This window comes from Ctenopharyngodon idella, chromosome 18, assembly GCF_019924925.1.
Source record: "Ctenopharyngodon idella isolate HZGC_01 chromosome 18, HZGC01, whole genome shotgun sequence".
Classification (NCBI taxonomy): Eukaryota; Metazoa; Chordata; class Actinopteri; order Cypriniformes; family Xenocyprididae; genus Ctenopharyngodon; species Ctenopharyngodon idella.
The window spans coordinates 35,854,029-35,865,777 of record NC_067237.1 but is presented as its reverse complement, the minus strand read 5'-3'; the positions used below and the strand labels follow the sequence as shown (position 1 = coordinate 35,865,777).

Here is an 11,749-nt window from a genome sequence, read left to right as displayed (position 1 = left end):
GTTCATTGTTTATTTCTTTTATGGAACTTACAATACATGAAACATTAAACATATACAACATACAATCATTTTTTCATCATGTAAATTAAATGTTTTTACATTAAAAAGCATTTTCAAAAAGGGGAAAGAGTAAAAGAAATCAACTTAAAATTAAATTAACATACTCAAATCAAACCATAAAATATTTGAACGAACAGATCTATGGTCCATTCAAATTTTGTCTTTAGTTGCTAACGATATAAAACTAACATTACATAGTTTAACCATACATATTTTGGTCCAGTGTCCCGTCGTCGCCGGCAGTGAAGCATGTCAAAACCCAATAGAAAGTCATAAAACTTTAAAATGCACTCACAAACGTCAACTGTCAGCTGTCTGTCACACAGCCGCTAGCCATGTAACGACGCTCGGCTCATTGTTGCCACGTCTGGTATTGGGATACTTTTACACTTGTGCTGTGATTACGCTACTTTTGGGATGGTTTTGTTGCGCAGACCTGGCAACCTTCCACTCCAAAGCCCCACCCCTTTCATGCACTCCGAAGTGCGCAGCCCCTGAATAGGGACACAGCTCATGTCTATGGTTGACACATCTGTACAAAAAAACATCCGGGTCGACTATTTTGAACACACCCACTTCCGTTTAAGGTGACGTGTTTCCTATATGTCTATAACGTCTACTCTTGAACATCCTCAAGTTTATGAGACATTGAGGCTCGATGCGAGATTATTATTTGATTTTTGATCAGTTGATTGGACGTCCATTATGTCGAGTCGTGCTCTGCGTAGGCTGAAGGGCGAGCAGCGCGCTCAGGCCGCTTTACACGCACTCAAACTAACTGATGAAGATGACAAAGATGAAGACGAGCAGATGAAGAGAAACACACAAACAGCCCATAAGCAGAAGAAAATCAGCAACATATTTGAGCTGGTAACATCTGGCATGTGTGACTGTCTTGGTGCAGAGGTGGGATCAGATATTACTATGGTACTTTGGTACTGTATTGAATGATTACTATACATGATATTTTCATGGTACTTTAATCAGGCATGGTACCACCAGGATATTAGTCTAAAAGCTGCTCGGTACCATAAGTAGGTAAATATCCAAAATACCATAGTAATTATGAAGAGGTGTATGATTTAGTTTTTTTTTTTTCAACACATATTATTGCTTCATGCATAGTTCACAAATAACGTGAAACTTTTACAGCATTATTTGCTGCCTTCACGTTTTCGTATTGTACATACGAGTTTCCTAGTTAAAAATCGGTCATCAACGCCCTCTCAAGTCGTATTTACCACTGGGAAGTTCGGGGATAATTTTAATTTCCGAGATGGGCGGGCCACAAACTGGTGTTCTTCATTAGTTTTTTCCAAGTGTGCCACACAAGTCCTGAAAAGTGAGGTTAAAGCATTTCGATCGCCCCTTGGTGGATGCCTGTTTCAGTGTTTAAGTTCTCAAAACTACTAAAATCCAATTACACTTAAAATATTTGTTTTCCAAAGATGGTTTCTGTAATTTTAGGTAGTTATCATCACGCTGACGTGTGTTCAAGTGTTCGTTTTTCCAATAAGTTTGGTTTTAGTTAGTTATTTTTGATGCTATAAAATGGGGTGTAATGTCATGATTGACAGCTGTGCTTGCAGTTAAGGGTACATTTACACAACAACAATGTACAAAAAAAAAGTGTTTTCTTTGTACAGATGACAACAGCTGTGTCTAGGCATGTGATGGTATCAAATTTTCATGTTGCAATAATTGCTTAAGCTTTTATCATGGTATACAGTATTATCATGGTATTGAAATAAGTTGCAAAAAAGCGTTGTCATACTATATCAGGTTTAAGAACTCTTTTTAATAAAATAAAAAATAACTGAACATTTAAATACAATAACATAACACGGTTGATGGGGAAAACATTCTTAATGTATTATAAAAATTTTAATAATTCATAATAAACTAGATGAAAAAAGTTCGTCGAGGCAAACTTTAAGTTGGCTTGAAAAAGCTGGTCCAGAAAGTTTGAAGCAGTTATAAAAGATTTAAAAGTTTTCAGTTTGAGAGTTTTTAGTTTTGAAAGTTTCAGTTTTAATTTAGTACTTTTGTTAGTTAGATGAGTTTGAGTTTGGATAGATTTAGCATGATTTAGCATGTTGCTAGCATGATTTAGCACATTGCTATCATGTTCCTAGCATGATTTAACATGTTGCTAGCATCATTCAGCATGTTGCTAGCATCATTCAGCATGTTGCTAGCATCATTCAGCATGTTGCTAGCATCATTCAGCATGTTGCTAGCATGATTTAGCATTATGATGCTAGCATGTTGCTAGCATGATTTAACACATTGCTAGCATGTTACTAGCATTATTTAGCATGTTGCTAGCATGATTTAACACATTGCTAGCATGATTTGGCATATATTGTTAACATGATTTAACATTTGCTAGCATGTTGCTAGCATGATTTAACACATTCTTAGCATGTTACTAGCATGATTTAACACATTGTTAGCATTTTGCTAGCATGATTTAACACATTTTTAGCATGTTACTAGCATGATTTAACACATTTGTAGCATGTTGCTAGCATGTTGCTAGCATGATTTAGCATGTTTGATAGCACTATTTAGTTTGAAGGTCTGACCCAAGTTTGGAGTTTGTGGAGTTAAAGCTCTAGGAGGAGTTAGAGTTGGAAATTTACCATAAGAAGAAGAACTAGAATGTACATTTCCTGAAGAAAATGTGAATGGTGCTTGCAGTAGCAAAATTGGCACTCGGTTGCTAGGGTGTTTCTGGGCAATTGCTAAGGTGTTCTGGGTGGTTGCTAGGTGGTTCCTATGGTAACCTGGGTGGTTGCTAGGCAGTTGCTAAGGTACTTGGGGTGGTTGCTAAGGTGTTGCTAGGCAGTTGCTAGGGTGTTCTGGGTGGTTGCTAGGCGGTTGCTATGGTAACCTGGGTGGTTGCTAGGCGGTTGCTAGGCAGTTGCTACGGTACTTGGTGTGGTTGCTAAGGTGTTGCTAGGCGGTTGCTAGGGTGTTCTGGGTGGTTGCTAGGCGGTCGCTAGGCAGTTGCTAAGGTACTTGGGGTGGTCACTATGGTGTTCCTAGGGTGTTCTGGCCGGTTGCTAGGCGGTTGCTATGGTAACCTGGGTGGTTGCTATGGTGTTACTAGGTGGTTGGTAGTTGTCACAGATAGTTACTATGGAGTTTTTATAAAGCTCATCACATGTTTTAAGCCTGATTTAACACTTAGTTAATCACTATTAGCATGTAGCTGTTCTATGCTAGCAAGTGTAGCATGTTGGAAGTCCAGTTTGTTAGCATGAGTCAAAAAAGCCAACCCCCTTGTCTCTACGATGTTCTGATGCAGAGATATAGGTCTTGCAAAACGGTTGCTAGGGTACTCTGTTTGGTTGCTAGGGAGTGGCTTGGCAGCTGCCAATGGTGATACTCCAAAGGCTGCTTGCCAATATAAACCAACTCCCATGTCTGTACGATGTTCTGATGCAGAGATATAGATCTTGCAAAACGGTTGCTAGGGTACTCTGTTTGGTTGCTAGGGAGTGGCTTGGCAGCTACCAATGATGATATTCCAAAGGCTGCTTGCCAATATAAACCAACCCCCATGTCTGTACGATGTTCTGATGCAGAGATATAGATCTTGCAAAACGGTTGCTAGGGTACTCTGTTTGGTTGCTAGGGAGTGGCTTGGAAGCTACCAATGATGATACTCCAAAGGCTGCTTGCCAATATAAGCCAACCCCCATGCTTCTATGTCTTTCAGATGTTAAGATATCCCTCTTTGGATTTAGGTTGCTAGGTAGCTCTTAATGGTTGCTAGGGTGTGGCTCTGAAGTGTTGAAGGTGATTTGTGATTGGCCGTTTGCTGCCCTGGGTCAAATGAGCCCACCCTCATGTTCCTATGACACTTCTATCCAAAGATATTCCTTTGATCTTTTTCAATGGAAGTCTATGGAACTTGTTGCTATGGTGCTCTATATGGTTGCTAGGGCATGGCTTGATAGCTTCACAATGATCCTGAGAGACTGATTGGTTGCCTGAGTAAAATGAGCACACCCCCTTGTCTCTATGACATTGTGATCCAGAGTTATGTTCAATACAAAATTCCTATGTAATTTCCCATAGTAGGAAAAACACACTGTTTCATGGGCACGGCTTCACCATAGTATGTCTATGGGGCAAATTTGGGCAGCTCTTGCACCCCAGGGGTACAACTTACACCCCATTTTGAGGTATGGTATGACAGAGCCTGCAAGCCTCTTCAAACGTGGTAACCCACATGTTTCTACGAAATCCTCGTTAGGAGCTATGACTCGTCAAAGTTCGTCGCAATGTTAAGTCTATGGGATTTTTCGCCCGCCGGACGAACATTGTACACCCGATCGCTTAAAGTCATAGCACACCTCTCCTCAATGAGCCGGTCGATTTGACACCTCATTCATGGGTCTATGACAAACGCTGCGGGAGGAGTAGCGCGCAGAAATTTTAGTGGAAGAAGAAGAAGAACTAGAATGTACATTTCCTGAAGAAAATGTGAATGGTGCTTGCAGTGGCAAAACTCGGCACTCGGTTGCTAGGGTGTTTCTAGGCAATTGCTAAGGTGTTCTGGGTGGTTGCTAGGCGGTTGCTATGGTAACCTGGGTGGTTGCTAGGGTGTTGCTAGGCAGTTGCTAAGGTACTTGGGGTGGTTGCTAAGGTGTTGCTAGGCGGTTGCTAGGGTGTTCTGGGTGGTTGCCAACTTAATAAGCATTTCAGTAAGTTGGCTTTTTCAAGCCAACTTAATAATTATTCACGGTATTTTTAAGTGCCCATGATAACAATATTGTGCATATTTATTATCGTGATATATCGTATTACAAATATCGGCACATGTCTAGCTGTGTCACAATTTAGGGGCTGCGTCCTCCGGAGGTTGCATTTGAAGGCTGCATACGTCATCGAGTCAGACTCATTTAAGAAAAGTAACGGTTAGATTGCAAAGTAATAAAGAAATTACAGTATTTTACACCTCACAAGGAATAACAGTTTTATTACGGTTACTTTTCTTAAATAAGACATTCTTGATGTATGCAGCCTACAAATGCGACCTCCGGATGACGCAGCTCCTGAATTGGGACACAGCTATGGTTGTCAAAATAATCAGTGAAAATGACTAAAAACGCTGTATTGTGCGCATCCTTTTACAGAACACTTGTGGCAAACGCTTATGCCTATAGACTAAACTCGTAATACATGTGCATTGCTTCATTGTTTTCACAGATTTGCCTTTTTTTTTTAAAGTTTACACAGAGATGATAACAGTATAAAGTAAAATATGTGACGTATGCCGTAAAGCAGGTCGCACTCTTCCGCTGGCAGGGAATGAGCGGGGCTGTGTGTACCGACCTGAACACAAAAGTTGCAGAGTGTGGTTGTAGCCGCTAGGAGGCTGCTCAGGTACAAAAAACATGCACAACACGGAGTGATGGGACCGATGCACACAGTGACATGCTGTTTAGGATGGGTTCGTGTTGAAGAGAAATAGAGAAAATAAAAGTGCAATTAAATTACCATTAGCATGAAAAGACTTTGTTCAAAAGTAAATAATAATGCAATTAAATTAGGAATGAACCCTTTCATGCATGAGTTTAAATTAAAATATTCTGAGTTTTTTTTTTTTTTTTTTTAACGCGACCATTATTTTAGAACGTTTCCCCTTGTTTCCATGGCGACTCGTCATGCTTGTCACTTCACACACCGCAGCCACAATAACACTGTATGACAGATGTATCGCTTTTATTTCATTTCTCCTTTTTTTAAATTTTTTTTTAATTTTTTTTTTATTTAAAATATTCACAATCTTGGTTACCATGTCGTTAACTATCTGATATTCCGATTCTCAAATATGTGTAAGTAAGTGTGTTTTGTCATTTAAAAATCTTTATAAATGAACTTGATCTATAACGCGAGATGAGCGCTGCCATCTTAGTTTGTGCCGCAGTTCGCAGAGTCCTGTCAGTCAGATTTACAGCACGTGCATTCATCAGTTTCTCCCGAAATCCATGTAACGTTAAGTGGCCGGTGATCTGGGAGAAAAATGGAGTAAACTTTATAGTTACTTACAGTATGTGTAGGCCTATCTGATATGATATAAAACATGTCAGCAAATTATATTTTAATTGTTATTGCTGCTTTCATAGACATCAGTATGTATTTTACAAATGTATCGTTTTACTAGTACTTATGTATATTTTAAATGTCTGAAACCTAAAATTAACATTATGTTGTTGAAAACACTGCATAGTTGTGATAAATGACATGCGCTGAGCGCGCCTGTCTCTGGCTCTGCACCAGTCAAAGTGCAAAAGCACAGTTTGAATCTGGCAGTTATGCGACGTCGCTGAACATTCTAAATCCCATATGTGGGACCGTACTCTCAGGGGCACAGAAATAAAAATCCTATATGTGGGACCGTACCGCTCAAAAGGCTAATAGAGTTGGGCACAAAAATGACAATTTCCTCCCGTTTGTCGTGCCCCACTTGTCATGTCTCTATTCCCCACCAGTGGGGCGCGCCCCACACTTTGAAAAACGCTGTTCTAATTGCACCGCAAGGAGGCGAGGAACAAGGAGTGAGGAAGCTTCCCGAGGAGTTATGAGTGAGGATACACACGTGTATCCTTTGCGAAAGTCTTTCTCATCGAGAAACCTGACACACGTATACATTCTCCTCCCCCTTCTTATCTGTCACAATAATTTAAATGTATGCTTTACTTTTGCAGTTTAAATAAACTTTACATCTCGCATATTTCAACGGGGCATCTTGCGTTATTAATATTTATTCTTATTTTTTTAAATAATCAAACTTTAAAAACATAAGGGCAGATCCCTTGAGCGTAGCTGATGACACTTCGAAGTGACGCTCAAGTGATCAAGAACATTCCAATAAACTAACCTTTCCTTCGATTCCTCCGTCGTCATTTTCTTTCCTTGCATCCTCCCCTCACATCCTATGGGGGTTGGAAACAAGGATGCACAAATCAGAAATGAGAAGCACCCCATATATTTGACAGCCTACACCCATCCACTCCCCATATCGTACTTCTGAATGGGAGATCTTCCCACGGCAGTACTGCCTCACAAACTAAAATCAGGGCACCCACTCCGGGGCTGGGTGGTGGGGTCGACAACAGGTGAGGGGGCGCAGGTGAAGTGAAGTGAGGTGAGGTGACGCTGTACATCGCCTTGTCTTGTTTCTAAAGTAGTGCATATAATCCTGATGAATAATCCTTTGAAGCCTATTGTATGTTTTATGCACAGCGAAAATAGCCTGTATTTGACAAATTCCAGAATTGTTGGCAAGCTGACTATTGATAGCATGGTGAATGTTTATATGGTTGTCAATGAATGGGACGCTAAATTCAGTTTGGCTTTAATAAGATTTTCCCAATAAATAAGGCAAGAATAAACCTGGTGTCCTCCATAATTCCTTTTCTTCCTGACAATAAAGCACTTGACTGCAACAAGCTTGTAATCACAGCTTCAGAAGTTTCCGATAGCATGTGAAGGCATAAGGTTTAAGTGAAAGTGTTTGAATTTATAAGGGAAAATGCATTTTTTATGCATGTTTTAAGAAAGTTATTTCAAACACTCGACTGACAATATGAAGTGTAAAAACTTAATTAAATGTACTCTTTTGTTGGACAAGAGGTTTGTAGATGCTTCTCATTACACGTTTTTCTAATGCACTTTATAAATGACTCAAACTAAGCTTGCCGAGATGAGTAGCATTTACTGTGAAGTGCGAACTGATCGAGCCACTCTGATCACTTCACACAAACAAGCGGCTTTGTCTCAAATACATGCAAAACTGTATCACTCTAGTATTGTCAAAGTACCAGGTGTATCAGTGTAAGTGCTCTGTGCTGGGGGAAATGTGGTATCGTCACATTTTTACAATTTCAGTACCGACTTGGTACCGAAGTAGAGTAATCTTTTGTTGTTGTTTTTTTGCAGCATGTGACGTCGCACTGTACAGCCCTGTATCAGATAAAATTATGCTACAATTGAACAAATGTTGTCATTGTCTGCTGCCCATAGATCATTGAGTATTTATAATGCTGTGTGTCAGTGTCATGAATCATATTGCTGCTGTCATGTCAGATACAAAGTCTGTAATGTTGTCGGTGTGTGTCAGATAGGTGAGGCTGATGTGGATGTATGTCCGTCAGATGAGGAGCCGGCAGAGGGAATCAATGAAAGACAACAAGGAGCTCCACTGGAGAAAGATGCCGTGAAGGTGTGTAGAACCTTCATACATCACCATCATCATCATCCACAAACATAAAACGTATAACCGTGACTTATTCATGAGAGTTTTGTAAAATAAAATGATGAATGCATTTGACAATGCATTTGAACTTAATCTTCATTCTTTTCATTTTTTTCAATTCTGTTGTTTTGTTTTCTTTGTTGTAGTATGAGAAGTCAAACAAAAAAAAGAAGAAGAAAAAGGCACCAGCTGATGGAAAGGTGTGACTTTTATGTATTTAAACTCAGCATAAAAAGAAACTTCCTCTCACTTTCAAAATGTAAAGTAACAGTCTGTATCTGGTGTAGCTGCCAGCTGTTTAAATTACTACAGCGCATCTCGTCCTCATGGCCTGCACAAGATTTACCAATTCTTGCTGTGAGATGTTACCCAACTCTTCCACTAAAGCCACGGTCACACTAGACTTTGAATGTGTGAAATTTCATCAGATGCTGCAACGGTCGTGATATGATGTCACAGTCTCCAGCGTCTATTTTATAAACATGAATTCAACTTATAAGATATAGTAATACATTCAAAATGTAAAAATATACAACCTACTCGACTTTACTGCAAAAATTCAGCCAAGAGGTCATGCCGTGACGAATCGATCTTCTACTGGTCGCACATCTTCACGTGATGCGAAATTCGCAGGTCAGAGTTCAACAAACTTGAACTTTGGAACACAGCGAAATGTGAAATTTATTTATTTATTTTTTTTGCGTTTCCGGTCTGACGCATTCGCATGCATATGAATGGAAGTCAATGGGATGAAAAGTGCAGTGTGACCGCACCTTAAGGCTTGCAATCGCAATATTATGCTTGGTGATACTGTATCGATTCTCAAAAACATTGTATCGATATATATTTATTTATTTATTTCTTAACATCCAAGATTCGTGTCATTCGTGTTTGCAAAATAAGCTATGCTAAAATCCAATACTCAGGAAACACACTGGGCCTCATTTATAAAATGTTGCGTAGAAACTGTCCTACGTTTGATCTAAGATAATTTCTGAAACGTATGTATGTGTGATTCCGAAAAACGAACATACGCACAAAAAATGTGTGTACGCCTCTTTCACATGTGAAATCGCAAATGACTTTTGAAATTGTGCGCAGCTAAATGGTTTCAGATCTCTGCCTTGTAAACGCCCCCTAATTAATATCATTAGCATATAAAAGTGCACCATTCAACGTCCAAATTCTTTACTTGAGAATGACGAGAGGCAAGAAAAATAATTTTAGCAAGGCCGAAATCGGGGTCCTGTTGGCGGAAGTAGAGGTTCGTGCAATGCATGCTACATAATTTAACTTTAACACTGCAAAAAATGCTTTTCTTACTTAGATTTTTTTGCCTTGTTTCCAGTCCAAATATCTAAAAATTCTTAAACCAAGAAGCATTTTCTAGACAAGTAAAAAATATTGTCTTGTTTTCAGGAAAAATTAGTCAAAATTGAGTTTTTCCTTAAAAAAAGCAAAATAATCTGCCAATGGGGTAAGCAATCTTGTTTTCGGTTTGAAATAAGATTATTTTGCTTACCCCATTGGCAGATTATTTTGCTTGTTTTAAGGAAAAACTCACTTAATTTTGACTTATTTTTTTCTGATAACGACAATATTTTTTACTTGTAAAATGCTTCTTGATTTAAGAATTTTTAGATATTTGGACTAGAAACAAGACAAAAACTCTAGCTAAGTAAGAAAAGCATTTTTTTGCAGTGAATGCTGTGCAGTTATGCTAACAAGGTTTTGAAAAACCATGCAGGCTATATGTTTTCTTTTGACAAGTAGCCTAGGGTATTCTTAATTGATTGATTTTGTAAAGTTATTTTTTTCAGGCTATTTTTAAAACGTTTGCTGCATGGTGAAGGTAAGCTAAGTATCAGGCAAAACTGTGTTGAGAAAAAAAAACAGGATGCGCTTTCAGCTGTCTTGGTTTCCTTTAACTTGTGGAGCGCATCACTCAGTGTAGCCTACACTTGTTGCAGTTTTTTTTGTTTTTGTTTTGTTAATGTGTTAATTATTTAAGTGAAACATATTTCATGTAAGCCTATTAATTTTATTCCATATATATATATTTACACACACACATTTGTCTATTCTAATTTAATTAGTGTAGATTTATCTGTCAAGATAAATAACTATTATTAGGGATAATAATTATTATCAGGATGATAATAATTATTATTATTTATTATTATTATTATTATTATAATTACTATAATTATTATTGCTGCTGTTTATAGATTTCCAAATACCTGCATTACTCCGACTCTGCCACAAGGAAAAGTGCGTACGTCTGCTCAAACCCTGACGTGGCGATAAGCACTTTTCCACATCAAAGACCGTTTTTATAAATATGAACTTTGGCGCGGATTTTAGAGTACGCACACTCTTAAGATTAAATCTGTGTGTACGCATGTTTTATAAATGAGGCCCATTGAATCTGAGAGATCACTTAACATCCCGACGCCATCCGTGCTGCTGAGAGTGGCATTTCTATAGAAAATGTAAGTATGTACCACACGCTTTCCTCTCAATAACAAAATAAACACAACAAAAATAACAGTGGTTATAAAACAGCAGCAAGAAAGCTTCTGATCATAGGGATGTGGATATGTTTGCACAAGCTCTGCAATTCAGCACTCCAGTGAAGGCACATTTATTTATATAGAACTTTATACAACAGATGTGCATGCTTTAAAGCAAGCAGCTTTACAGTATTGAATGTAAAAAGAGTGTCATGCAGTCATGGAGTGGACTATGCACTTTGGTGTTGCTATGACTATAACTAAATTTTGGCATGTAGATGTCTTCAGGCCAGGGCACTTATAAAACGTGAAGTTTGAGGCAGATTGGACATTGTATGCTCGAGTTACAACAACTTTCTATTTCGTGACGATAATAGCATGCTTTAGCACTCAGCTAGGTGTTGCTAGCATGTTTTAGAATGTTTGTAGCATGTTTAGTACTCAATTGCGTATTTTAGTATGTTGCTAGTAGTGCATCACATTGTTAAACATTTCACTTCCCGTTGCCAGTGGGTGACGCTATTACTATAACTGAATATTGTCATGTAGATATGTTCAGGGCAGTTCTCTTCTCAAACATGGGAAGTTTGGGGCAGATCAGACATTGTATGCCTGAGTTACAACAACTTCCTCTTTCGTGACGTTAATCGCATACATTAGCACTTAGCCAAGTGTTGCATTACAGTGGGGATCGAAAGTTTGGGCACCCCAGGTAAAAATTTGTATTAATGTGCATAAAGAAGCCAAGAAAAGATGGAAAAAATCTCCAAAAGGCATCAAATTACAGATTAGACATTCTTATAATATGTCAAAAAAGTTAGATTTTATTTCCATCATTTACACTTTCAAAATAACTGAAAACAAAAAAATGGCGTCTGCAAAAGTTTGGGCACCCTGCAGA

The 11,749-nt window shown here is 38.5% G+C and overlaps 1 protein-coding gene across 5 annotated transcripts in view; it reads left to right on the top strand.

Moving 5' to 3' along the window:
- The first annotated feature begins 626 nt into the window (after positions 1-626).
- The window catches only part of tcf25 (transcription factor 25 (basic helix-loop-helix)), a 171,313-nt gene continuing 160,190 nt past the window's right edge, over positions 627-11,749 (top strand). For 2 of the 5 annotated variants that reach the window (XM_051871404.1, XM_051871403.1), the window contains exons 1-3: positions 629-966; positions 8,201-8,302; positions 8,482-8,535. In XM_051871404.1, coding sequence (XP_051727364.1) covers positions 766-966; positions 8,201-8,302; positions 8,482-8,535 — 357 coding nt within the window. In that variant the 5' untranslated portion in view covers positions 629-765. Of the gene's footprint in view, positions 967-8,200; positions 8,303-8,481; positions 8,536-11,749 lie in introns of all 5 variants that reach the window. The other 3 variants (XR_007926298.1, XM_051871405.1, XM_051871406.1) reach the window with 3 other exon arrangements.